At 42.1% G+C, this 26,483-nt stretch overlaps 1 protein-coding gene and 1 long non-coding RNA gene across 4 annotated transcripts in view; one reads left to right on the top strand and one right to left on the bottom strand.

Annotated features, from left to right (window-relative positions):
* Nucleotides 1-14,550, bottom strand: part of PTGER2 (prostaglandin E receptor 2) — a 53,718-nt gene extending 39,168 nt beyond the window's left edge. The window contains exons 1-3 of one of the 3 annotated variants that reach the window (XM_010588894.3): nt 14,449-14,539; nt 13,457-14,346; nt 891-3,060 (exon numbers count right to left, since the gene is read on the bottom strand). In XM_010588894.3, coding sequence (XP_010587196.3) covers nt 2,863-3,060; nt 13,457-14,346; nt 14,449-14,515 — 1,155 coding nt within the window. In that variant the 5' untranslated portion in view covers nt 14,516-14,539 and the 3' untranslated portion in view covers nt 891-2,862. Of the gene's footprint in view, nt 1-890; nt 3,061-13,456; nt 14,347-14,448 lie in introns of those variants that run through there. The other 2 variants (XM_064292477.1, XM_064292478.1) reach the window with 2 other exon arrangements.
* A 215-nt stretch (nt 14,551-14,765) lies between these two features.
* LOC111750158 (uncharacterized) lies at nt 14,766-16,543 on the top strand. Its single transcript, XR_002785305.2, has 2 exons — nt 14,766-16,244; nt 16,428-16,543. It is a non-coding gene; the product is annotated as an uncharacterized LOC111750158 (long non-coding RNA).
* Nucleotides 16,544-26,483: the final 9,940 nt, after the last annotated feature.

Here is a 26,483-nt window from a genome sequence, read left to right as displayed (position 1 = left end):
GAACAGACGGTTTGAGCCCATCCTATATCTGAACGCCTAAAGTTAGGGCTGGCACTGAGGTGAATATCTACTCCAGTTTCTTTCCACCTTTTCATTCCATTGGCAGGGGAGGGGGGGAGGGGGGCATTGAGAATAAAATCTAGGTCTTCTTTCATCACAGTTCAGTTCTCTAATGTATCAGGCTAAATTCTGTTTATTTAACTTGAAAATGAGTCAATAACTTAAACAGGTATGTTTGCTGTGACAGAATTTTTAGAAAGGAAACATTTTTATATCTAAGTAGTTTTTTTAAGTTACCTTTAAATTGCAATTAATAGTAGGTGATTGACTATCATATACGGTTTTCTCTTTAAATTCCTCCCCAAACCCAAAACCCATTGCCATCAAGTCAATTCCGACTCATAGCGACCCTATAGAACAGAATAGAACTGCCCCATAGAGTTTCCAAGGAGCGCCTGGCAGGTTCGAATGCTGACCCTTTAGTTAACAGTCGTAGCACTTAACCACTAGACCACCAGGGTTTAAATTCCTACTGTGTATATATTAGGGCCCTGGTGGTTCAGTGGTTAAGAGCTTGGCTGCTAACCAAAAGGTCAGCAGTTCAAATTTAATAGCTGCTCCTTGGAAGCTCTATGGGGCAGTACTGCTCTGTCCCATAGGGTCATTATGAGTCGGAATCGACTTGAGAGCAGTGGGTTTGGTTTTTGGTGGTGTATGTATTGGTGAAAATGAAAGAGCAGGATTAAGTCTTTTAACACAGTGTACAGTTTGGGAGTTCATGAAGAAACAAAGCCTAGACATCTATAAGTTCTCAAATAAATGTCTTTAGTTCTTATATTTTGGGCTCCCAGAGTGAATCATTTTGTTCCCGCCAGTGATATTACGTCCAATTTTGCCTTTTTTTTTTTTTTTTTCAGTTCTTGGGCATCATTCCAGATTTTTTTTTTTGGATGGTGAGGTAGGATGAAGAACTGTAGTTACCATTTTCATTTGGAGGGGGGGAAAATGTCATCTGATAAAAGGCATCAATATTCTAGATTCAAAGTAACTTCAGAATTTTATGTTTAGGAATTACCCATGGGCCTAATTTGTCCCATTTAGAATGGTATCTTAACTTTAGAATGCCTGGTAGACAAGGAAGATTTATTTACATGTTCAGATTTTAGTTAAGTTAAATTTTGCCTGGTTTGTTTAGATTTATAGAAAAGGGAACCATTTATTTATTCTTTTTAACTTAAGAGCTGATTTGACATAGATTATTTGTGTCAAAGTATACTGACACCTAGATTGGTTTGAAATCACTAAATGATCATCTAGTTTGATAGCTACTTACAGGAAATTGTTTAAGGTAAACAACTCAATAAGACTTTGGTAAAAATTAATATCAGTTTTTTGTTTTTTATACTCACTGCAAAAGGTAAGTTTTATTCTACTATTTAAAAGATCATGCCGGAAGGGTAAAAACTGAAAGAAAAAATAAATACCAAGTACTATATTGAATATTTTAATCTCTAATTACAAAGCAACCACGCTTTAAAAACCTGACAAATTAAATATATTTTTCCCATTTTCATCTTACTTAAAAGATATTATGCTTATGCTAATTATAAAATATTATTGGGGGTTCATTAAATGCTATTTCACTTTCAAACTTTTATTTTATAGTTTATTTTTGTAACATTTCAGATGAGTTTACACAGTAACTAAAATATGATTAAAAAAATTTTTTTTCAGTGCAAATTCACTGAAATATTTTGATGCTGAGTTTACACCATGCTAAACATTCAGATTTAGAAATATGTTAAGATGTGACTCATTGTTACATGATTTCCTATATGAGTCAAACTCTGTTCCCTAAATAAAAATATAGACAGATGAATTTTGCTATGACAAAGTCATCTCATAAAGATTACATGGTAGTCATGACCCCAACATCAGCATTAAAAGAGTACCAGTGTATCTGAAGTATTGACCAGATTTTTCAGTTTTTAACCCCAATATCTGGCTTAAGACATAGTCACATATATCCTCCCTTGGAAACAGAATGAAGAATATTAGTCAGAATTTACTCTCTTAATAACCTATTATTTTTTGTCGAGAGGAAAATTCCTTAGGCTTTCTTGATTATTGTTAGCACAACTGGGTTTGTAAAATAACCTCACAGTTTCACACATAGCTCCTGGAGAAATAGCAAAAAAAGCTGACAAGATGTTTACCAAGTAAGCCCACTCTTCTAAGAGTAATACTGTAGTGACAAGAAAGTACTGCACATACACAGACCTTACAATAAAAAGTGCTTAAAATTTTCAACTTCATTGTCCAAATAAAGGATTCATTAAGTCATCGCGAGACAGTAGCCTTGGCTGCTACCACATATTGACTTCCTAGAGAATACAAATAAAGTTTTATCTGGTCTGACTGTACACCATATAATGTAGTACATTATATAGACGTTTATAATGTAGTAGCATAGAAGATTAAAATAGAAGAGACAGTAACTATTTCGGGTTTTAAACAAATTGCAAAACCACATGCTTTCTCATTCACCAGGAAGCTTAAATCTAAAGGCAATTAGATCTTAAATGCAGTTGACTGTTCTTTTAAAGGCCACATAACATGCTCATTAAGGGTAGATTTTATAGTTCCTTTCTGACACTTTCTGTGAAGTGCCTTGTCAACACATCTATAGCTCAAACCACAGCTTAAATGTTTGTTTACTACATCTTATTAAAAATTTGTTTTGTTTATACACTAGTCTTTTTCATATCTCCAAGGAATCATTTCAAAATGATCTTCCAGATGCTAGCTAACTACTACTTAACTACTGTCCACAAAGATCAGCCTGTTTACTGGAATCTGTTTTCAACAGGAAGCTTGTGCAGTATCTTGTGTTTTTAATGAAACCCGACAACAGAGGACTGAACGCATTAGTCTCAGAACAGGAGGCCTAAGGATGACAAAGACCCAAGGGTCAATTATTGAATTAATTGATAAAAATCTAAGAGCTAGGAGGTCCCATTTTTCCTTTCGGGAAGAGGTTTCATTCATGTATGCAAAAATCTGTAAGAAGCAGAGGGGAAAAATGACGTTAGTCTTACAGCAGTGGACAAGCACAGGTCACATTATGCTATTTCTTCAGATATAAAAGTGGAAACTATTTTGTGTGTGGTGGGGATGGTGGGGGGGAGCAAAATCCCACTCTTCTTCTTTATGTAAATTGTAACATAATGAATTTTTTTTCTCTTGAACTCAATGAAAGGATGTTTTCTGTGGCTTATAATTAGCATGAACATCATACACAATGTTCCAGTCTTTTCACTGAGAACAGAGGGAGATGAATAAACTTTTCTTGGCACCTAATAAAATTATTTTAATAATATCAATAGTAATAATATTAGTAGTTACCACTGATGAATAATCTAATATATGTATACATAATACATGTGTATCATAAATTGTACTCATTGTTATATCTGCTTATTCCTACTCCTTACTAAAACTTTGAAATGGTATTGTCTCCTTTTAACACACGAGTAAGTGAATTTCAAGAAGATTAATAGCATCATGTTAATTTATTTCCAAATACTTCATCTGATTTAATTATCACAATTCATTGAGCTAGGGGAAGCAGCAAAGGAGTCAGTGGGAGTACAGGTTCTTGCTATCGGACTCTCTGGTTTGAATCCTGACTCCACATACAGCTTTGGGACTGTAGGTAAGAAATCTAACCTCTGTGTACCTCGGTTTCCTTGTCGTTAAAATGGGGGAGAATAATAACAGTATCTACTTTATAGGATTGTTGTGAGGATGATGAAAAGTACTATGTCTGAGATACTTAAAACACTGCTTGACAAAGTAAGTGCTCCGTGAGTTATTTGTTATTATCTCCATTTTATCAATGGGGACACCGAGGCACAGAGATGTTAGGTGACTTGCCCAAGTTCCCAGGTCGTTAGTGGCTGAGTTCGGCACAGATTCCAACTCTCCTGCTGCCAATGCAGTGCTTACTGTGTGCTGTATCAGGTCACCTGTATTAGAGCACAGGTCCTTAGAACAATGTCCTAAACATCAGAAAGCTTACACATCTTCATGTTGATCAATGTATTCAAACTAGTACACCAGCTTTGAGCTGAGTACTTAGATATTTAGGAAGTTACAGGACTTCTTGGCCAGATTGAAAGGAGTGGAACAGTGCATGCTTGATTCTTTTTAACACTTCCATATAACTTACAGAAAAGAGGAAAACAAATATAAATCACACCCAGTCATTTAAAACCAGTTCTTTACAATGCTCCAGGGACCTTCTTACCAATGGTAGCCTATGAATTAGAGAGCTATTCCCTCTTTCTTCCACTCTTCTTGACCAGAAGAAGGAATGATTTATTTACTTACTCTGCAGACATCTGGCACCTGGATATACAAAGCAAATTGCAGGGAGGGAGCAGAGTAGCCATCTTCAGGTTGCTTATGTTAGGACAACAGCAGGAAGGTTTGGCAGCCATAGGTGTTTATGCCAGAGAATCTTGGCATAGGGAATGGAGAAAAAGACTTGGCAGGTGGGTAAGGAAAAAGATGAATTGATGGTGGAGTTCCCAGATTATAGAGAGAAGATGAAAGTTAGGTTGGGACATGCAACAGAACGATCGTTTTCTTGTCAGCTAAATTATTTTTGATGCGAAATATATAGTACTTAGTGGTATCTGAAAGCTCAAACCACAGCTTAAATGTTTGTTTACTACATCTTATTAAAAATTTATTTTGTTTATACACTAGTCTTTTTCATATCTCCAAGGAATCATTTCAAAATGATCTTCCAGATGCTAGCTAACTACTACTTAACTACTGTCCACAAAGATCAGCCTGTTTACTGGAATCTGACTGTAAACAGGGAGTGATTTCAGAGGTTAGAAGTTCAGGATAATGGTGTGCATAAGTCTGATAGATGAAAATATATTAACGGCTATACATATACACTCACACACATATATGCATACATATACACACACATATATATACACACATAAACACACACACACACACATACATATATTGTTGTTATTAGGTGCCATCAAGTCAATTCTAACTCACAATGACCCTATGTGACAGAACATAACTGCCCCATAAGCTCTTCTAGGCTGTAATTTTTATAGGAGCAGATTGCTAGGTCTTTCTCCAACAGAGCCACTGGGTGGGTTCAAACCATCAACCTTTCCATTAGCAGCTGAACAATTAACTGTTGCACCATTTATATGTATGTAAATATATGTGTGTGTTTATATATATGTGTATATATATTATATACTATATATATATAAAATATACTATATATATATAGTATATAAATAAACTGAGCACTCTTGTAGAAAAGGTTTGTAGGTGAGTTTATGATCTAGTTTAGTGAAGCAATGTGATCACACTGAATTGGCCAGCCAAGATGGAACATATAGAGAGGGCTTAGCATTCTGGTGTCAGCTTCACCAGGGAAGATGAGTCAGGCTTTCAGTGGAAAGTAACTTATACCGTAGTTCCTGGTGTAAGTGTGACAGCATAATGAGAAGTGAATAGCTTTAGAATATGAAGCAATTCTGTACTATTTGTTCCCTCTCCTTTTTCATTTACTATGCTGGGTAATTTTTAGAATTGCTTAAATTTGCATTTCTGGAGATTGCTAATATTTTATAGAAGACAATGCCTACAGTTGGCAAAAAGAACACTTCAGTGAACCTTGAAGTTCTTGATGTAAGCTTTTTCTTTTCTCCTATCTCCTCTTATTTTCCTTTGGTTCTTGTCTTTTGCCTAGGGTTCACCATTTTTGGTCTTGTGGATCCTGGGTTTTTAATTAAAGGCTGACACAAAGGATATAAATCAATAAATTAATAATGTTTCAGTGATACTGTAGAATTCAGTTTTAAGGGTTGGTATAATTTATACATCTTTTTGTATACACTACTAAAATATTTGCTATGAGAGGAACAACCAAGTGCTAATCTAAATGAGTCAAAGTGAGTTTAAATTCCTTAGGGCAGGCTGTCTGTACGGGGCTTTGCTAAGAACACACTGCTTTGTAGGTGGTTGTGACACCTACAAAGCAGTATAGATAAGAATTAGTGTTATTTTAGCACTGCCTTCTGTGGAAACCTTGTAACTTCTCATGGAAAATCTCATTATGGCACTGAGTGGGTACTGTTTATTTGAGCTACTTTTCTGCCTTTGGAGCCCTGGTGGCTCAGTGGTTAAGAGCTCAGCTGCTAACCAAAAGGTCAGCAGTCCAAATCCACTCCTTGGAAACCCTGTGGGGCAGTTCTACACTGCCCTATAGGATGACTAGGAGTTTACTTCCAACCAGAATACACTCTGCCACCGTCCACATAAAAAGCCTACACTGGAAAGTTTCACATGAAATTCACAGTCGATTGGCTGAATTCTACACCTGTAGGAGACTTCTCTTCAAAGGTGTCAACAAAGGTTTGTGGATATCACTGCTCGTGTTCACAGATTTTAAAATCATGGCTGTAACTAACTGGAGACTTGCTTTTTCCTTTGTACATTTCCACAGCTAAATTCAGCATAGATTGGTCTATACTTACGTGCCTTCTGAAAGACATTAGGGTATCCTGGCGATAGGCTCTGTATAATTCATTCTTCAGAAAATCTCTTTTTGGAAGACTGTCTTCCAGGCATAGGATGTTTTAAAGAAATTCCTCCAAAATCACAGGTGTTTTGGGTGGAGGGAAACAGGAGTCTATTTCCCTTTAGAAGGAAAGACTAGGATATAGCTATGGCTGCAGAACTAGAGAGTCTTCTACCTTGTGCTTCAGAGATGCCAGGGAGCAGTGCCGGAAAAAAAAGAGATAATGCTAGGGTTTAGAGCTCTGTGACTATGTATCCCAGGGCGGTGCCTCTTAACTCTTTGAAAAAATGATGGACACTGTGAACCCTTTACCCAGGACTCAAGTAAACATGAAAGTTTGAAACAATTTTGGAGAGATTCATGTACTGTTCATGAGCTCTGGTTAAGAACCCTGGTCTAGAGGAAGTTTCAGCCTCCCCCAAATGCATTTTTCCTATACCCTAGCCCTCCCCATCATGCATATGTCCTAATGCCGGATTCTTCAATCTAGTTATCTGTTAGTGAGGGGCAATTTTAGGTGCCAAATACTCTCAGAAAAATGGAGCTTGGTCATGTAAGTTGAAGCATAGTGGACATGAATTTAAGATATGGATGGGAAGTGGTAGTCAGAAACTTCAAAATAGAGGACAGGAGAAGCCATGGGAACTAAGCAGACTAAGGTGCAGATTAATTGGGTCTTAATCATCTTTTTTTTTTTAATCATCTAGCTGGAAAGAGACCCATTGATTACCTTCCTGAAACTCTATCTCAGGAGATCAATTCCCCACCATATTCTATTCTTTTTCATTTTATTTTAAACACAATATTACGATGGGCTCTTGACATACTAAAGAAGAAATATACCATCCCAAAATGTTGTTTTTCTTTACGCCAAGGACCTGTCCTTATCATCTGAAACAGCAGTGATAATAAATTTGACCAAAGGTGTCAACATGATGTACAACTTCTCTTTTGGGAAAAGGAGTATGGTTCTTGCCATCTAAATTTTAAAAACTAGTCCAGTTGTGTCTTTATTCACAACTGCCATTTCATAATATCAAATGGCAAAGGAAAATATGTTAAATGAAAACACTCATATACAGGAACTTTCTCTTAAAAGATGACATATACTAAAACTTTTTCAATAATCTTCAAATCCATAATTAGTGATATATCAATGATAAAGGACCTTCCAGTTATTCACGGACATCAACTTCAAATATCATTAGGCAAAGGTCATTGTGGTTATACACAGAGATTTCCGGATTTCTGTTTCATCCCTGTTAGAACTGTGATCCTTTGCATATATGTAATCAGCCAATTCCATATCATTTTTCAACCCCCAACAATATTGTTGTTGTTGTCGTTAGGTGCCGTCGAGTTTGTTCCGACTCACAGCAACCTCATGCACAACAGAACGAAACACTGCCCGGACCTGTGCCATCCTTACAATCGTTATCCTGGTACTCTTTAACCATATTACATTTTACATAAAGAGTACCAGGAATGACCAGGAAACTCCAGTACTATTTAGTTTGTTATGTATTGCAAAGATCACGTTTCCGCTAATCAGATTTACCTAGAAATTAATAGCCCTAAGGAATGGCTAAAGATGAGAATGAGTCAGTGCTTCACTCTTGAAATTTTAGAAGTGAATGAAATGCCTAAGTACTTTATCCTAATGGCATTTGGAAAACATTTAAAAATGACCAGAAGCTAGCCACAATTATTAGTAAAGTGGTGAGAAAGTGGCTTGATGTGAGTTGGAAAGTAAGGCACAAACAGTATGTGAGGCAAGAATGGAGGTCTGATGAATTTCCTGTGTTGCATTCTATTTCTGGAAGAAAGAGTTTCTATTTATCTCTGTGAAACGATGACAACAGCTGATTAACATAAGGAGGAATTTATTAATTTATACCACATACCGTTAGTGCATAAATAGTCTGGAATATGTGGTTGGACCTAAGCATGATTTCATATTGGACAGCCAAAATAATGCCATTTCCTCAACTCCACATGCTTGTTTATCACTTAAATATTTTATATCTACCCCAGAAAGATTTTATATGAGGGATAATCTGATTATTTCTTAATTGAGACCAGTATTTACATTAGCCAATCACCTAAAATTTCAGTCTCAGACTTTTGTTTCATAGGCCTGTGGAAAACACAAAGAGGATCACGCACTTGGCCCTAGCTTAGGCCCCTTGATCTAACATGGAGAAAAAGGCCTTTGCCACTTTATTTTTAAAGCTAACAAGCTGGAATTAAGAGCAAAGTGGTCCAGGCATTTATAATATCTTCACAATCTTCTTATGAAATCCGGGATTAATCTCTCTGTGTCACCCCAAATGAATACTTTCTCTTTGATAGTATTTAGTTAAAAGAATGGGCTTCATGCTCAAACTCTGAATCCTGGCTCCACTACTTATTAGCTGTGGGACCCAGGGCAATTTATTTGCTTCATTTGTAAAATGGGAACAATAATACTACTTGCTTTACAGGGTTGTGGAGATAATGAGTTACATAAAATTTAGCACTAAAAAATGTTGCCATTTTGATGTTGATAATGATGATATATGAGGTTGAATGTGACTTTGCTACCAGATGCTGGGCAATTCACATTTTCATAGTTTCACTTCCCAAACTTTGAACACCCTAGATTGGCACTGTTGAAGGAAGAGTAATTCTGCCCCCACCTTGGGATAATGGCTGACATTAATATTTCTGAAAGTTAGTGATGAGGTTTCCTATATCTCCAACTCCCCTCCTTCCCCCACTACTGGAGTACTGTGGAATAGACTAGTCTCCCACTTGGAACAGCTCTGTTATCCTGAGGAAGGAGCAAGGCAGAAATAGGGTGAATTGCTAGTATTTTGGGGGACACAAGGAAGAAAATTAGTTGGAATATCTCATTAATAGTTATGCTACATTGATTACATTTTGAATTGATATTTTGGATATATGATAAAAAACAATTTCAAGGACTAATGGATCACAAATACCATAGCCTCCACCAGACTGACTCCAGCACAACTAGATGGTGCCCAACCTCCACCACTGACTGCTCCGACAGGGATCACAATAGAGGGTCCCTGACAGAGCTGGAGAAAAAGGCAGAACAAAAGTCTAACTCACACAAAAAAGATCAGACTTACTGGCCCAACAGAGACTGGAGAAAGCCTGAGAGTTTGGCCCCCAGACACCCTTTTAGCTCAGTAATGGAGTCACTCCTGAGGTTCACCTTTCAGCCAAAGATTAGACAGCCCCATAAAACAATATGAGACTAAAGGGGCACACAAGCCCAGCGGCAAGGGCTAGAAGACAGGAGGGGACAGGAATGCTGGTAATAGGGAATCCAAGGTTGAGAAGGGAGAGTTTTGACAAGTCGTGGAGCTGTTAACCAGTGTCATAAAACAATATGTGCACTAACTGTTTAATGAGAAGCTAGTTTGTTCTGTAAACCTTCATCTAAAGTACAATAATAAAAAAATAATTTCACCTGTTTCTTTTTTAACTTAAATTCCATATGTAGTTCACATTTGTGGGCTCACTCTGTATTTCTGTTGGACTGTGCTCTGTTAAAGGTACAGCATTTCTGAAGGCAGCCAGGAGCCTTTGCCGCATCTAAGTGTCTACCCCCACCCCTGCAATCAGGATGTGTAGAAATGATGCCTGCCTGGTGGTAGGGTGGCGGGGACACATGCCAAGCTTTTCAGAATAGCAGAATGTAAGAATCAAATAGTAGTGGTAAGTTTTGAACTGTCAAATAAACCCTCCAAGAAATAAACAGGAGTAGCACTTCATAAGGGTTACAGTGCTATGTAAATGCAGGACAATAATTATTGCTAATAATCTATTGGAGCCCTGGTGGTTAAGAGCTCAGCTGCTAACCAAAAGGTCAGCAGTTCAAATCTACCAGCCACTCATTGGAAACCCTATGGGGCAGTTCTACTCTGTCCTATAGGGTAGCTGTGAGTTGGAATCAACTCGATAGCACCTCACAACCTAACAACAACAATAATCTATTGGCAAAATAAAATTAGTCAGTGGTCCATGTAAGTTTCCTTATTTAGAGATGATCTGGTACTTCCCACTTAAGGTATAGTTCAAATATCTGTTTTGTAGCTAGCGATTATAGTTTATCTGAATAACATGAATCATGTTAGCCTCATGGAAAGAAGTCAGCTTAGCTGGCTTTCTAATCACATTCATACTAAGGTTTTCTCCTGCTCCTTTTCTGAGAATCTTTGCCGTGCATATATGCAGAAGGAAACATGTTTAATATTTGCTGATGTCAATGCCAAGGGATAGCTTGGGGGAGCTAAAGCCCTCTCATAATCTTCATCAGGCTTTCCTAAACCATACATGTTGCTGTTGTGTGCTGTTGAGTTGATCCTGGCTCGTAAGTGATCCTATAGGACACAGTAGAACAGCCCCATAGAGTTTCCTAGGGTGTACTCTTTGTGGGAGCAGATCACCAGGTCTTTTCTGTCATGGAGTGGCTGGTGAGTTCGAACCACTGACCTTTTAGTTAGCAGCCAAGCACTTAACCATTGCACCCTCAGGGCTCGTTAAGCCATAAATAGGCAATCCAAATAAAAACACAGCTTCAAAGCAAGTCCCTACTCCTCCACCCATTCTAATCAGACTTCTGGCTCTAAGTCCCTTCCATGTGGCAACTCTGGAATTGCCAGTGGCCTAATATGAAATGAGGAAAAACATTATATAAGCAGACTTTAAAATAACAACAATGATAAAAAGAAAGTTTAAGTGAAAACAGAAGAACCTGTTGAGAATCACTGCCTCTATTTAAAAAAAGAAACAGTTTATGTAGTGGGTCCATCACGGTCAAAGGGGAGGCCTTTATGCCCCTGCTCTCCTTCTCTAAAGGGCTTCAAAAACCAAAATCCGTTGCCATCAAGTTGATTCCAATTCATTGTGACCCAATAGGACAGAGTGGAACTGCCTCACAGAGTTTCCAAGGAGTGCAGGGCTCTGACCTTTTGGAAGCAGATTGCTAAGGCTATCTTCCAAGACACCTCTGAGTGGGTTTGAACGGCAAACTTTTCATCTAGTAGTTGAGCACTTAACCATTTGCATCACCCAGGAAACTTGATTTAGCCCATAATGTAATTACAAGGCTCTTTATCGGGTTGCTATGAGTCGGAATCGACTCGACAGCAGCAGTTTTTGTTTTTTTTGTTTTTACCAGCAAAACAAGACAAAAGAGTAGAAGCCATGTTGGTTTCCATATCACAGCATTTCTGCTGCACAAGCTCCCCTGCTCTGGGCAGAATGGGAGATACAGTCTCCCACAGCTCTAGTTCTTTTTGTAGGAGGGCACCTTTTTATTACCTCATCTCATTCTCCCCAAAATATAATGTACTAATTTAGATGAGCTCATGCCCTGACAAAGGATGGGCGGGGGGTGGGGGGGGGGGATATGAGAACAGTGGGGACCAGAGAAAAAAAGAACTTAGCTAAGAATGTAAGTTAATTCTGGGGGCAGGGGAGGGTGGGGAGTAGAGCATCATGTCTAGGCTTTTAGGAACCTGTTTCTTTCCCTGCCCCTGCGAATGAGTGAACGAAATAATTAGAAGCAGTAAGGGAAATCAGAGGTTGAATAAAGTTACATCTCCAGTTTCTGCAAGTCACACCTGCTAATGTGAGGCACCTTCCATCTCTTCCTTCTCTCCAAGGTTGTGGCAGGTGAGAGTCACTGCTTACTCCCTGCAGGGTCAGTCTTGCTCTCCTTAAGATTGGGAAGTGGGTTGCCAAAACTCCCAGTCCCAGTTCTCTGTAAGAGGCTAGCACAGGCTCAGACACATCTCAGGCTCTACCCCCGAGTACTGCCTTATAGAACAGCATCATAGAACTAACTACTGAATTTGCCTCAAACTAGCACAGCACCCAGCCCAGAACTTGGACTTCCATCCTTCAGTTCCCCAGGCAGCCTTTTGGCCTGCTAGATCATAGCAAGTCCTGGGCATGTCTAATTCTCCCAACCCTGACAAGAACCCGCCATTCCTGGGTGTGGCTTCATGCTCACCAAGTGCAAGACTATAAGCTTAAGAGCACCTGTATCTATTTCTGACACTACCATCAAGACGACATTTTGTAAGAGGGTACAAACATCTCTGGAGGGATCTCAAAGCTTAGGAAGGGATTCCTCCAAACAACCCTCTTTTCTTTAAAAATCATTGTGGACATATTGGGATTTTATGGCATCAACAATTTACACTCCCAATATGTAAACTGCAGTTTTAGGACAAATAAGGAATTTTGCAAGCTTCTGAAAAAGGGACCCTTCTCACAGGGAGCCATTCTCAATGGCAACTAGAAAGCTATGGGTTGGGTACCACATTTTGCCCTGGAAGAAACAGAAGGTAAAACATAGAGAACTAGTATCTGTGGGTGGAAGGTATAGGGAGGCAAACTGCAGCTCAGGGGAAGCAGGTGTAACAAAGACAACCATGTGTCAGTGGTAGGGTCTGCCTCCTCCTCCCGTACTGAGCCAGGTTAGCCACGAGTGGGACAGGGACACTGTCCAGGGGCTTCTGACTCTAGGGTGGCGGGCTGGACTGGCTTAGGCCAGGGCAAAGGCTCCTTTTCACTGCGACTGCCTTACTGCACAACACTAGCAGTGTGAGGCGCTTATGCTGGGGCTGGGGGAGGAAGGAAGTGGAGTAAAGTTAAGCCGAGAGGAAGGCTATAGAGGTTTACAAACTAGGGCATCTTTTACCAAGTTGCAGAAATTTTGTTTGGTGGTATGAAGGGTGATTGTCGGAGGGAAAGGTGCCAGAACGCTGCCCAGAGCTGGGCTGTGGAATCAGAGTGACTTACTGTGAAAGGCAAGGAGCAGACGGCGAAAGTGATGGTCATAATGGCCAGGAGGATGAGGTGGTCCGTCTCCTCCGCCATGGACACTCTTTCTCCTCTCCTGCGGGCCGCGGGGCCAACCCGGCCGCTGCCCAAGGAGGGTCCGCAGCGGCTTCTCCTGCTCCGGCGGTGCATGCGGACAAGATTTAGGATGACACTGAAGTTGCAGGCGAGCACGGCGACGATGAGGAGGAGGAGCAGGGTGGCGTAGAGCTGCAGGTACGCGGTCTGGCCGTGCCGGATGAAGCACCACGTCCCAGGACAGTACTGGACGTACTGTCCGTAGTCAAGAAGCGGCAGGGAGCAAAAGAGCAGCGAGATGGCGTAGATGGTGGGCAGCACCGCCAGGCCGCCGCGGCGCGTGACGCGGCGCTGGTAGAAGTAGGGGTGCCCGATGGATAGGTAGCGCTCCAGGGCCATGGCGAAGAGCATGAGCATCGTGGCCAGGCTGAAGAAGGTCATGGCGAAGGCGAAGTAGGTGCAGGCGCGGCTCTCGGGCGCCAGGGCCACTAAAGTCTGGTTCTGCGCGTACGACGCCAGCACTACCGGGCTGATGAGGCAGGTCCCGAGCAGGTCGGTGAAGACCAGCTCTGTCACTAGCACGTGGAACAAGGAGATGGAACTCCCGCGGCTGGCGCCATGAACTGCATCTCCCCGCCAGCGGCGAGCCAGCAGCGCCAGCGCAATGAGGTTCCCCAACACCCCAGCCGAGAACATCACGGAGCTGATAGCTGGGCTTTCGCCCGAGGGAAGCCACTGTCGAGTCTCGCAGTCCTCGTCCTGGGAATCATTGGACACATTGCCCATGATGGGGTCCCAAGAGGAGAGATGCGCCCTCCTCTCCTGGCTTGTACCTGGGAAGAGGAGGGTTTGAGAAACCGAGTGCTCCAAGCCCTAAAGGAAAAGGGCGGGGGCGGGGGGGGGACCGGAATCCAGAACCCCTTTAGGCGCTTTACCGGCGCCGAGGGTAGGCGCGACCCCGACTCTCCCGCCGCGCCCCGAGTGTTGGCGCGGCTGCCTCATTCGGACAGCGCCGGTGGCTCCTTCTCCGACCCGCGCCCTCCAGGGCAGAGAGCCCGCGCGGAGGGACGCATGCCTGCACCGCCCCCGCACCGCCCCGGGGCGGGCCCAAGCGGGATGTCACGGCCGTCCTAAGTGCGAGCGCCTGCGAGCTGCCCCGGAGGCCCGACTCGTCACACCCTGCGGGGGCGCTGCGAGTTCCTTCGGCCGCGCCGGCGGGGACAGGGAGAGGAGGGGGTCAAGGCACCAGCCGGGCGCGGCGCTGGGCCGCTGCCCAGCGCGTGCTGCCGGCGCCCCGGGACTGCTCGCAGCCAGGTGGCCGGCGGGAGCGGCGTTTCTTGCTCTCGGAGTTGCGCCTTCAAAGCCGCATGATCGCCTGACATTGGTTAGAAAGCGTTTAGCTGCAGCTCAGGGCTGGGAGGGAGTGTGAGGACGCCTGAGGGGCCTCAGCAAAATTCACAGAAAGAAGGTCACGGTAACAGTGAGAAATGCGAACCGACGTGTTGGAAGCAATTGGAGGTCCTAGTCCCCTGAGATGTGGAGAAGGGTACAACAGACATGAAAGACGGCTGGCAGTCAGACCATTATGGTCCTTTGGAGGAAGTGAAAAAGCAAGCCTGTTGATCCAAAGAACCAATCCAGGCACACCACTGAGCTGTTTCTTGCACTGTTGCTTCGGTTTTGATTCGGTTACTAGCACTTCGTCTTTTCCTATGTCAACACCATAACGGATAACATTTGTTTAAGCAACCATTAAACGAAAGGGGAGGGGGCGGGGCGAGGGGAAGGAATGTTCCTTGTAAGTGTGTAGAACTGTGTTTGTGGACACCGTTTGAAACCACTGCACACCATTATTCTCTACTCAAGCTCCGCCTTGGAAGAAAATGTTGATATGCTGTTTAGCTATTAATTTTTCCACGTTCAGTTAACACGCAGGGCTCATCTAGAAACACCCATTCCTGGTAAAGTTTATTGCTGAGTGGCCAGTTTCAGAGGCTGGAGCTGACAAAAATGGATGCCTACCACCTGTTGTCATAATTGCCAGAGTTGTGCTAAGGGGTCGCTCTTTTTTTTTTTTTTTAATCTAGTTTGACAGACAGTATTGGCAATCGTACTGTATAAGAAATGTCACTTGGGGACGGGAGGAAGATTGGGAGGCAGCAGGATCTGCACAGTGATCTGGAAAGAAGAAAGTCTTCCTGCTGAAGAGCACACCTTACAACAAGCCTACCCCCTCTCTGAATATTTTAGCTCACCTTGATGAGTCTGGCTTGGGGATTGGAATGCGAAGGGAATTCCCAACAGGTCAGGCATAATTTACTGGATCACTTGGAGTCCCTGGGCGCAAACTGTTAATAGGTTTGGCTGCTAACCACATGTTGGAGGTTTGAGTCCATCCAGAGGTGCCTCAGAAGAAAGGCCTGGCAATCTATTTCTGAAAAATCAGCCATTGAAAACCATATAGAGCACAGTTCTACTCTGACGCGCAAGGGATTGCTATAAATTGGAATCCACTCAACAGGAACTGTTTTTTTGTTTTTTTTGCAAAGCCTATAGGCTGGCTATGAGTCGGAACCAACTCAACGGCACTGGGTTTGGTTTTTTTGTTTTGGTATAGGCTGGTTTTTGCATATCAGTTGCCCCCGCTTCCCCGATTCCTAGTTTTGGATGACATGGATTCCTAGGGGAGGTGATCTTAACCACAGTTTTTCTTCCGGGCTGGAAACTGCAGGTCAGTAACACCTTGTCTCCAATCTTCTCCACGCACCTCTGACCACTTCCCTGCACTAACATTCTCCCATGTCACTCCAAGTAATGGAAAAACTTTACATGAATCTTCCTTTTTTGTTTTCATAAAGTTCCTTATAACCAAAATCTACTATTGAATCTTTCCTATATATTTTCATTTGAATAGGTACCTGACAGAGCAGGAGTACAATTGGAGGTCCTCACTCCAGACCCTTCCCCCTTTCTCTTTCTAATCTCCACCCTTGACTCAGCATTGTACCATGAAGAAAAAAAAAAATACCATGAAGAGACTTGCATAAATGTGGACAACACAGCCCCTCATGACCAAGCTATGTACACACCCCCTCCCGGCTAACTACAGGCTGGGTCACGGGACGTGCATGCCCAAGTGTCCAGTTGACCGTTGTGGGAGTGGACCTGGGGAAGATGTCTGTATCAGCCATGGAAGTAGCTCTGGGCTGCATTTGATCCCGTGATCCCAGGTACCTGGAAGGTGGTCTAGAATGGAGGGGGCATGGGCTCTGCATGAGTAGAGCCTCTTGGCCCCAGTGTCTCCTTACTTCTGGGGAAATGTGTGGCAAGAGGAAGACCAGAGTGGGGTCCTATAAATCTCAAGGGCCAGGGTAAGGGTTCAAGTTGCCAAGTTTAGGGTGGTACTGTGTGATGATATTATATCCTATCCCGTACACTCCTTCTACGTTTTATTTGCTGCCAAATATTCAACTTATCCTTTTATTTAAGTTTCCAGCATTTGGACAGAAGGATGTATGTATTTAGTTTTAGCAGTTCTGCTGTGTTCCATCTTGCCAGATGTCTGATTAGATAGGTTGATTAGGTTGATTACTTTGCCATCCCTAATTCCTCAAATGGACCATCAGATTCGTTTCTGACTTCTAGCAGTCAGTCCAAGCTTGTCTAATCTTGTTTCCCCCAATTTTTTAGTTTAAAATCTCCTTTTCCATTTCTAATTTTAGTGTTGGCATCTTGACACAATTTCAGTTCAGATAGAACTTAGAGTTCCTTAAAAGAAATTTGATGAATTAACACTCTTCCTGTACCATCTCCTAGGTCTGTGGGTGGTGCAAGTGGTTTGCATTATACTACTAACATAAAGGTTAGTGGTTCAAATCCACCCAACCATGTTGTGGAAGGAAGGCCTGGCAATCTGCTTCCATAAAGATTACAGCCAAGAAAACTATCTGGAGCAGTTCTGTTCTGTAACACATGGGTCGCCATAAGTCAGAGTCTACTCCATGACAACAGATTGGGTTTTTTGGTTTTGTACCATCTCCTATAATTGAGCCACAGAGTTTGGTAATTTTTCAGTTCCTGTGTGGGGGGCAATTGTATTTTAGGGAACACTACTTAAATCTCAAAACTGAAATTCTAAAGTTCATAGTTTTCATTTATGTATCCACAAACTCAAAGGACTGTGGAAGGCAAGTTACTCTCTGTAGGTCATTTTTCAAGAGAAAGCAAAGATAAACACGAAGGAAGAGAGGGCTACGTAGGGAATAAAGCCAACATTAATTCTGGTTCTTAGCTCTATTTTTGTTATTTGGCCCTAGAAAAGACTAACTGAAAATATTTTATGATTCCTATGCATGTACAAACACTTTTTATTTTTCCTCTTAAATTAAGTTCTAAGAATACCATCTGGGTCCTGCATTATCCCAGACAAGATTAAACCACTTCATTGCAAAAACAGAAGCCGCTCAAGTTAGTTTAAGGAAAAAAACACAGAGGATTTCTTGGAAGCACACAGTAATAGGCCACAGACCCCAAGGGCTGCAAGTACAGAGAAATTATGATTGGCACCATTTGGGTCAGATGCACCCTCTGCCAAAATAAGAAGGGCAGGGAGTGTTGACAGCAAAATCTCTGAACTGGCTTCTTGCAGCCAGGTTTGGAAAAGCAGACTTAAATTTTTTTTTTTTTTAACTTTTTCTTTCTATTTTAGAATAGATTTATAGAAAAATTGTGAAGATAATACGGAGAGTTCCCATATATCCTGCATCCAGTTTCCCCTATTATTAACATCTTACATTAGCATGATCCACCACCTGTCTGTCAGTTTGTCATACTGTGGTGACTTGTGTGTTGCTATGATGCTGGATACCAGCAAGGTCACTCATGGTAGACAGGTTTCAGTAGAGCTTCCAGACTAAGACAGACTAGGAAGTAAGGCTGGGTAATCCGCTTCTGAAAATTGGCCAGTGAAAACCTTATGGGAAGGCGGAGAAAGATGGTGAAGTGAGTAAACACTCCCATTTACTCCTCACCAACTAACCCACGGAACAATGGAAAAAAAACAAGCACAGACTGAGATCTCAGAACTCCAGAAGCAGCTGAGGTATTGGAGAGTCGGTGTGAGTCCAAAGAGGGAGAGAAGCGGCAGGAATAGCACAAAAACTGGCAGAACCTACCTGCTAACATCTAGAACACTCACTCATCACAGCCACTTTGGGATGAGACTGGGCAACACCCCAAACAGGGAACACAGAAAGGGAGTTAATTTGAGGAAGCTGTAGACTGGTGCCTCTCTTTTTTTATTTTATTGTACTTAGGTGAAACTTTACAGTGCAAAATAGTTTCTCATTTAAAAGTTTATAGAAAAATTGTTTTGTGACATTGGCTGCAATTCCCACAATGTGTCAGCATTCTTTCCTTTTCTACCCTGAGTTCCCCATGTCCATTTGTCCAGTTTTCCTGTCCCTTCCTGCCTTCGCTTTTGGGCAGGTTTTGTCCATTTGGTCTCCTATATTTGATTGAACTGAGAAGCATGTTCCTCACGTGTGTTATTGTTTGTTTTATAGGCCTGTCTAATCTTTGGTGAAAGGCGGGCTTATAGGAGTGGCTTCAGTTCTGAGTTAGCAGGGAGTCCAGGGGCCGTAGTCTCAAGAGTTCTTCCAGTCTCCGTCAGACCAATAAGTCTGGTCTTTGTGTGTGTGTGTGTGTGTGTGAATTTAAATTTTATTCTACGTTCTTCTCCTGATCTGTCCAGGACTCTCTATTGTGATTTCTGTCAGAGTGGTTGGTGGTAGTAGCCAGACACCATCTAGTTCTGGGCTTAGGCTGGTGGAGGCTGTGGTTCATGTGGTCCATTAGTGCTTTGGACTAATACTGTAGCCTAATTTCTTAAGATGGTTCAGATTGGCCATGGGAGTTCACGGAGCACACAGTAGAAGGGTGCCGAGGGACACCATGGTGCCGTAAGGGAGTGCTGTTGAATCTCACTGAGCCCGAGATGGACAGACACTAGGACCAGGAGGGATCACAAGGGCAGTAGGGTGAGGGGAATACTTTGGATGGATGGGCAACAGCAACACAGAGGGAAAAGGCTGACTCCCTGCGTACAGCAGGACACTGGGGGAGAGTCTGTGCAGTGGTGCCATGAAGTAAAGACATAGAGAGCCTCTCACCCTCACCACAGGAAATTCGAGCCCCACCACTTATGTCAGCATCTGCAACCAGCTAATCCCCCTTCCCCTGTGCATGCTTATTAAATTCCACAGATCAAGCATCCAGAACTCCTGAATCATCACTGAAAAAAAACCTAACAATAAGAGTGCCCTCTAGTGGTTTTCAGGAGGAGGTACCAAGCCCACTGCTGCTGGGTCAATTCTGACTCATAGTGACTCTGTGGAGCCTAGTGGAGCTCCCCGATGGGGTTCCCAGAGCTGTGAGTCTTTGTGGAGGTGGGCTGCCGTATCTTTCTCCTGTGGAGTGGTTTGTGGGTGCAGGCCCTGGCCATTCAGCTGGCAGCCAGGTGCTTGGCTGCTGTGTCACCAGAGTGCCCACCAGAAAATTTTCCCAGAAAAATCAAAATGTAAAGAAAAAAAAAAAAAAAAGACAACAAAATGGCCCAAGTTAAAAAAAAAAAAAAGTGTGTGTGTATATATATATTTATTTATTTATTTATAACCAAATCCACTGCCGTTGAGTCAATTCCGACTCATAGCGAGATATATATATATATATATATAGTAAAACACACAAAGTCGCAAGAGAGGAAGGACCAATCAAAAGCAAAACATGAAGAAGAGGGAATTTGTCCTATGGAGACCAGACTAATGGAAATAATTGGACGTTTTCAGACTATGATGCTAAATATGTTTAAAGAAAGCAAAAAGCACACAGAAAACAAACTAGTGGAGATCAGGAACAAATACAGGAATAAAATAAAAGACTTAACAAGGAAATTGAAAACAAACAAACAAAAAAAAACAAAGAGAACTACTGGAACTGAAGAATACAGCAACTGAATTAGAAAAAGCAAGAGAAACACTCAACAATAGAGTTGAACAGACAGAAGATAGAAAAATGAACTAGAAGACAAAATAACTGAATTTATAAGGTCTCAAAAGAAACAAGAGAAGAGAACAAAGAAAAGTGAACAAACCCAAATGGAAATATGGAATTCAATTAAGAAATCTAACGTTAGAATTTCTGGAATCCCAGAGTACGATGACAACAATAAAGGCATAAACACAATTTTCCAAGAAATAATCAGGGAGAATTTCCCAGACCTGAGCAGCAAACCAAGCCTGCGAATACAAGAAGCTATAAGAACCCCAACTAGAAGAAACACAAAAAGATCAACCCTGAAAATTAAAGACAAGGAGAGAGTTCTGAAAGCACCAAGAGAAAAAGGCAATATAACATACCAAAATTCTTTCATAAAAATCAGTGTGGATTTCTCCCTAGAAACACAAGAGGCCAGGAGACAATGGAGTGACATATGTAAAATACTGAATGAAAACAATTGCCAGGCAAAAATTCTTTACCCAGCAAAGCTGTCATTCAGAAATGAATGGGAGATCAAGATATTCCCAAATAAACAGCTCTGGGAATTTGCCACTACACATACTCCTCACTTATGGACATGGTTATGTTCCAAAGACCAGGTCGTTATGCAAAATCAGCATTATGAGAGAATCTGGGGCCTCACCCCATCTTCAGCGCTGGTGTTCCCCCTGGTCACTCACTACCTGTCGGGCACCCCTGGAGTGTCTTGGGATGCATATGGCATGGGGCAGGCCCCCCTTCCCCACCAACCTTCCCCACCAGCCTTCCCCACCACCATGGAGCCTGTAGGGATTGAGGGTGGTGGTGGTTGGGTGTTGTATAACACTTGTCACCTCCCACCACCTGCCCAGGGTGGGGACCTCCCTCATCCTCCATCCGCCCCAGCCCTGCAGCCCTGCACAGCCCCCTTCCCTCAACGTCTCCTCCATCCCTCTACTGAACTCCCTGGTACCTTTGGGCCCTTGCCTGGCCTTTTGCTGCCTGCCCATGACCTCACTTCTTCCTGCCATCACCTTGTGCCCTCTATGGCTGGACCAAGACATTGAAGACGAATGAGAGAAAGTGCCCCACAGCCAGTCAGCCACCATCCCTTGCGTGGCACAGTCGTTGCCAGGGCCTCCAATATATTGTTTGAGGTGGCCTGAGGAGGGCATCCTGGGTCTGATCACGGCCTCATGTGGGGCCTGTACAATAAGAGGTGCTGCCTGAGAATTTTTGAAAGCTGTCATAAATGGGAAATATCAGATAATGAGATAGTTGATAAGTGAGGAGTAGGTATATTACTTAAGGGATTACTCCAAATGGAAAGGCAAGAGGATTAAATATATAAATACACAGGAATAAAATAAAAAATAACAGAGTGAGAGAGATCTCCAAAAAATGCAACAACACAGGCAATCATAAGGACTGATTATATGATATTTTCAGGGAATAACCTCAATAGGTAAGTCCCACAAACAATATAACAGCAAATTTATAAGAAATAAGTACAAAGTAAGCTTATTGAATACAGGTTGTATATTGATAATGATGGAGACCCACCAACAGAAATGGGGGAGGGAGGAGTATATCAAGAATAGATTTATTGTGTTATGGTTTTATGTTAACTGTTGTTCGTATGTTAAATGCTGTTGCAATTGTATTTGTGTAATGTAATATATGCAGTAAACACTAAGAAATCACCAAGAAAAAAAACATTCAGAAGAAGGAAGAAAGCAAAAATGGTCATCATTAGAAAATAGCCAAATACAAAGCAAAACAGAAAAATCAGAATTAAAAAAACAAGGATGATATGACACACCCAAAGACAAATGGCAAAAGAGTGAGGTAGATACTTTCTTTTCAGTAAAAACTTTAAATGCAAATGGTTTAAATGTCCCATGCAAAAGGCGGAGAGTGGCAGAATGGATTAAAAAAAAAACGGCACAATCCATTCTTATGCTGTCTACAAGAAACACACCTTAGAAAAAAGGATGCAAACAGACTGAAAACAAAAAGATAGAGAAAAATATTCCAGGCTACCAGTAAACAAAATAGGGCAGGGGTTGCCCATACTGATATCAGATAAAATAGACTTTAAATCAAAATCTACTACAAGAGGTAAAGAAGGACATTACATAACAATAAAAGGTTCAATCCAGCAAGAAGACATAATAACTATAAATACATATGCACCTAACGTCAATGCTCCAAAATACCTGAAACAAATACTGGCTAATATGAAAGGAGAAATAGGCAACTCCACAATAATATAGGGGACTTAAACTCTACTTTCAATTACAGATAGCACATCTAAAAAGAAGATCATTGAGGACACCGAGAACTTAAATAAAATTACAAACCAGTTGAACCTAATGGGTATATACAGAACATTCCACCCAGCATCAGAACAATACACATTCTTTTCTAGAGCACATGGATCATTTTCCAGAATAGACCATATGCTAGGACGTAAAACAAGTCTCAAGAAATTTAGAGAGATTGAAATCATACAAAGCATCTTCTCTGACTATAACGGTATGAAGCTAGAGATCAACAACAGGAAAAATATGGAAAAAAACATGGAAACTAAATAATTCACTACTAAAAAACTATTGGGTCATAGAAGAAATCAAAAGTGAAATTAATAAATTCCTAGAATCGGTAATACAGTACACAATACTGGGGAAGCCAGCACAACCTGTATAAGGCAAGGTCATGGCAGCTCCAAAGACACATCCAAACTCCCTAAGGGACCGAATTGCTGGGCTGAGGGCTGTGGGGACTATGATCTCAGGGAATATCTAGCCCAACTGGCATAACAGAGTTTATAAACAATATGTTCTACATTCTACTTTGGTGAGCAGTGTCAGGGTCTTAAAAGCCTGTGAGCAGCCATCTAGGATACTCCACTGGTCTCATCCCTTTGGGAACAAGGAAGAATGAAGAAAACTAAAGATCCAAGGGAAAGCTTAGTCCAAAGGACTAATGGACCACATCTACCACAGCCTCCACCAGACTGAGTTCAGAACAATGAGATGGTGCCTGGCTACCACCAAAGACTGCTCTGACAGGGATCACAATAGAGGGTCCCCGACAGAGCTGGAGAAAAACGTAGAACAAAATTCTAACTCAAAAAGAAAGACCAGACTTGCTGGCCTGACAGACTGGAGAAACCCAGAGAGTATGGCCTCCAGACACCCTTTTGGCTCAGTAATAAGGTCACTCCTAAGGTACAACCTTCAGCCAAAGATTGAACAGGCCCATGGAATAAAACAAGACTAAAGGGGCTTTTTTTTTTTTTTTAAAGGGGCACACCAGCCCTGGGGCAGGGCCTGGAAGGCAGGAGGGAACAGGAAAGCCGGTAATAGGGAACCCAGGGTTGAGAAGGGAGAGTGTTGACATGTTGTGGGGTTGTTAACCAATGTCATAGAACAATGTGTGTACTAACTGTTTGGTAAGAAATTAGTTTGTTCTGTAAACCTGCATCTAAAGTACAATAAAAAAAAATTCCTAGAATAAAACAAAAAGGAAAACACAACATATCAAAACCTTTGGAATACACCAAAAGCAGCACTCAGGAGAAAATTCATAGCAATAAATGTCTACATTAAAAAAGAAAAAGATCTGAAATCATTAACTTAAACCAACAACTTGAAAAAATCGAAAAGGAAGAGCAAGAGAAACTAAAAGCTACCAGAAAAAAGAAAATAATAAAGATCAGGGCAGAAATAAATGAAATGGAAAATAGAAAACAGTAGAAAGAATCAACAAAACTAGAAGCTGGTTCTTTGAAAGGGTCAATAAAATAGACGAACTACTGTCTAGACTGACAAAGAAAAAAATCAGAGGAAGCAAATAACCAAAATAAAAAATTAAATTGATGACATTAAAACTGTTCCAGGAGTGATAAAGAAGATCACAACTGATTACTATGAAAAATTGTACTCCAACAAATTTGAAAACCTAGATGATATGGACAAATTCCTAGAAACACACTACCTAACCAAACTAGCACAAACAGAGGGAGAAAATTTAAACAGACCCATTACAAAAGAAGACATTGAAGACGTCATTAAAAAAAAAAAAAAAATTGCCAATAACAATAACAACAACAACAAAAAACCAGGACAAGATGGCTACACGGAGAATTCTACCGAACATTCAAAGTAGAGTTGACAACAATCCTACTCAATCTCTTAAAAAAAACAGAAGAGGAGGGGGCGGAGCCAAGATGGCGGACTAGGCAGACGTTACCTCGGATCCCTCTTACAACAAAGACACGGAAAAACAAGTGAATCGATCACATACATAACAATCTACGAACCCTGAACAACAAACACGGATTTAGAGACGGAGAACGAACTAATACGGGGAAGCAGCGATAGTTTCCAGAGCCTGGAGCCAGCGTACCAGTCAGGTACGGCACAAGCACAGAGACCTGCTCCACCCCCCTGAACTAACCCCGGGAGGGGGACCAGCCGGTTCCACGGGCGGCGTGGGACGCAGCCGGTAGGAGAAGTCCCCGGGAGGCAGTGACTGATCTTGGAGCAGAAAGAGCAGCATCCGAGCCGGGGAACCGTCCCGCAGGGATTTGGACTGCTCGCAGGTACGCCATAAACACGGAGAGTTGCTCCACCCCCTGAACTAACCCCGGGAAGGGGACCAGCCGGGTCGCGCGGGCGGCGTGGGACACAGCCGGTAGGAGAAGTCCCCGGGAGGCAGCGACTGGTATTGGAGTGGGGAGAACAGCGTTCCAGCCGGGACACTTGGTCGCGGCACAAGCACGGGGAGCTACTCCACCCATCTGAACTAACCCCGGGAGGGGGCCTACCTGGTTCACGGGGGCGGCACGGCCACGCGGCTGGAGGGACGAGAAGTCCCCGGGAGGCAGCGACTGATTTTGGAGTTGAGAGTGCACCGTCCCAGTAGGGGAGCCTTGACGCTGGGCGTGGGGCTGGAAGCGGAGGATCTGACCGTGACTCCAGCGGGCCAGACCCCCTGGGGGCAATCTCCACACAGCCAGCACACATAGGCGACGCACCCGCGGGAATCTCAGATATAACAGTCATTCCAAGCAAGACAAGCAACTCTGGCTATATTCTGAGGTGCTACTCTCCTATCTCTCTTTTCCCTCCCCCACCCTCCCCAGGCGGCTTCATTAACATCTGAATAGCCTGAGCCAGAGGGAGAACTCTGATAGGGATCTGACTGCAGTTTTTTTTTAGCGGATTTTCTGGAAAAACTAGTTTCCCAGTGATGGCTCGGAGACAACAATCCATATCAAACCACTTAAAGAAGCAGACCGTGACAGCTTCTCCAACCCCCCAAACAAAAGAATCAAAATCTTTCCCAAATGAAGATACAATTTTGGAATTATCAGATACAGAATATAAAAAACTAATTTACAGAATGCTTAATGATATCACAAATGAAATTAGGATATCTGCAGAAAAAGCCAAGGAACACACTGATAAAACTGTTGAAGAACTCAAAAAGATTATTCAAGAACATAGTGGAAAAATTAATAAGTTGCAAGAATCCATAGAGAGACAACATGTAGAAATCCAAAAGATTAACAATAAAATAACAGAATTAGACAACACACTAGGAAGTCAGAGGAGCAGACTCGAGCAATTAGAATGCAGACTGGGACATCTGGAGGACCAGGGAATCAACACCAACATAGCTGAAAAAAAATCAGATAAAAGAATTAAAAAAAATGAAGAAACCCTAAGAATTATGTGGGACTCTATCAAGAAGGATAACCTGCGGGTGATTGGAGTCCCAGAACAGGGAGGGGGGACAGAAAACACAGAGAAAATAGTTGAAGAACTTCTGACAGAAAACTTCCCTGACATCATGAAAGACGAAAGGATATCTATCCAAGATGCTCATCGAACTCCATTTAAGATTGATACAAAAAGAAAAACAC

The sequence above is a fragment of the Loxodonta africana genome, chromosome 10 (genome assembly GCF_030014295.1).
Source record: "Loxodonta africana isolate mLoxAfr1 chromosome 10, mLoxAfr1.hap2, whole genome shotgun sequence".
In the NCBI taxonomy this organism is placed as follows: domain Eukaryota; kingdom Metazoa; phylum Chordata; class Mammalia; order Proboscidea; family Elephantidae; genus Loxodonta; species Loxodonta africana.
Note: the sequence above shows the minus strand (reverse complement) of the source record. Positions and strands in the feature narration are given on the sequence as shown.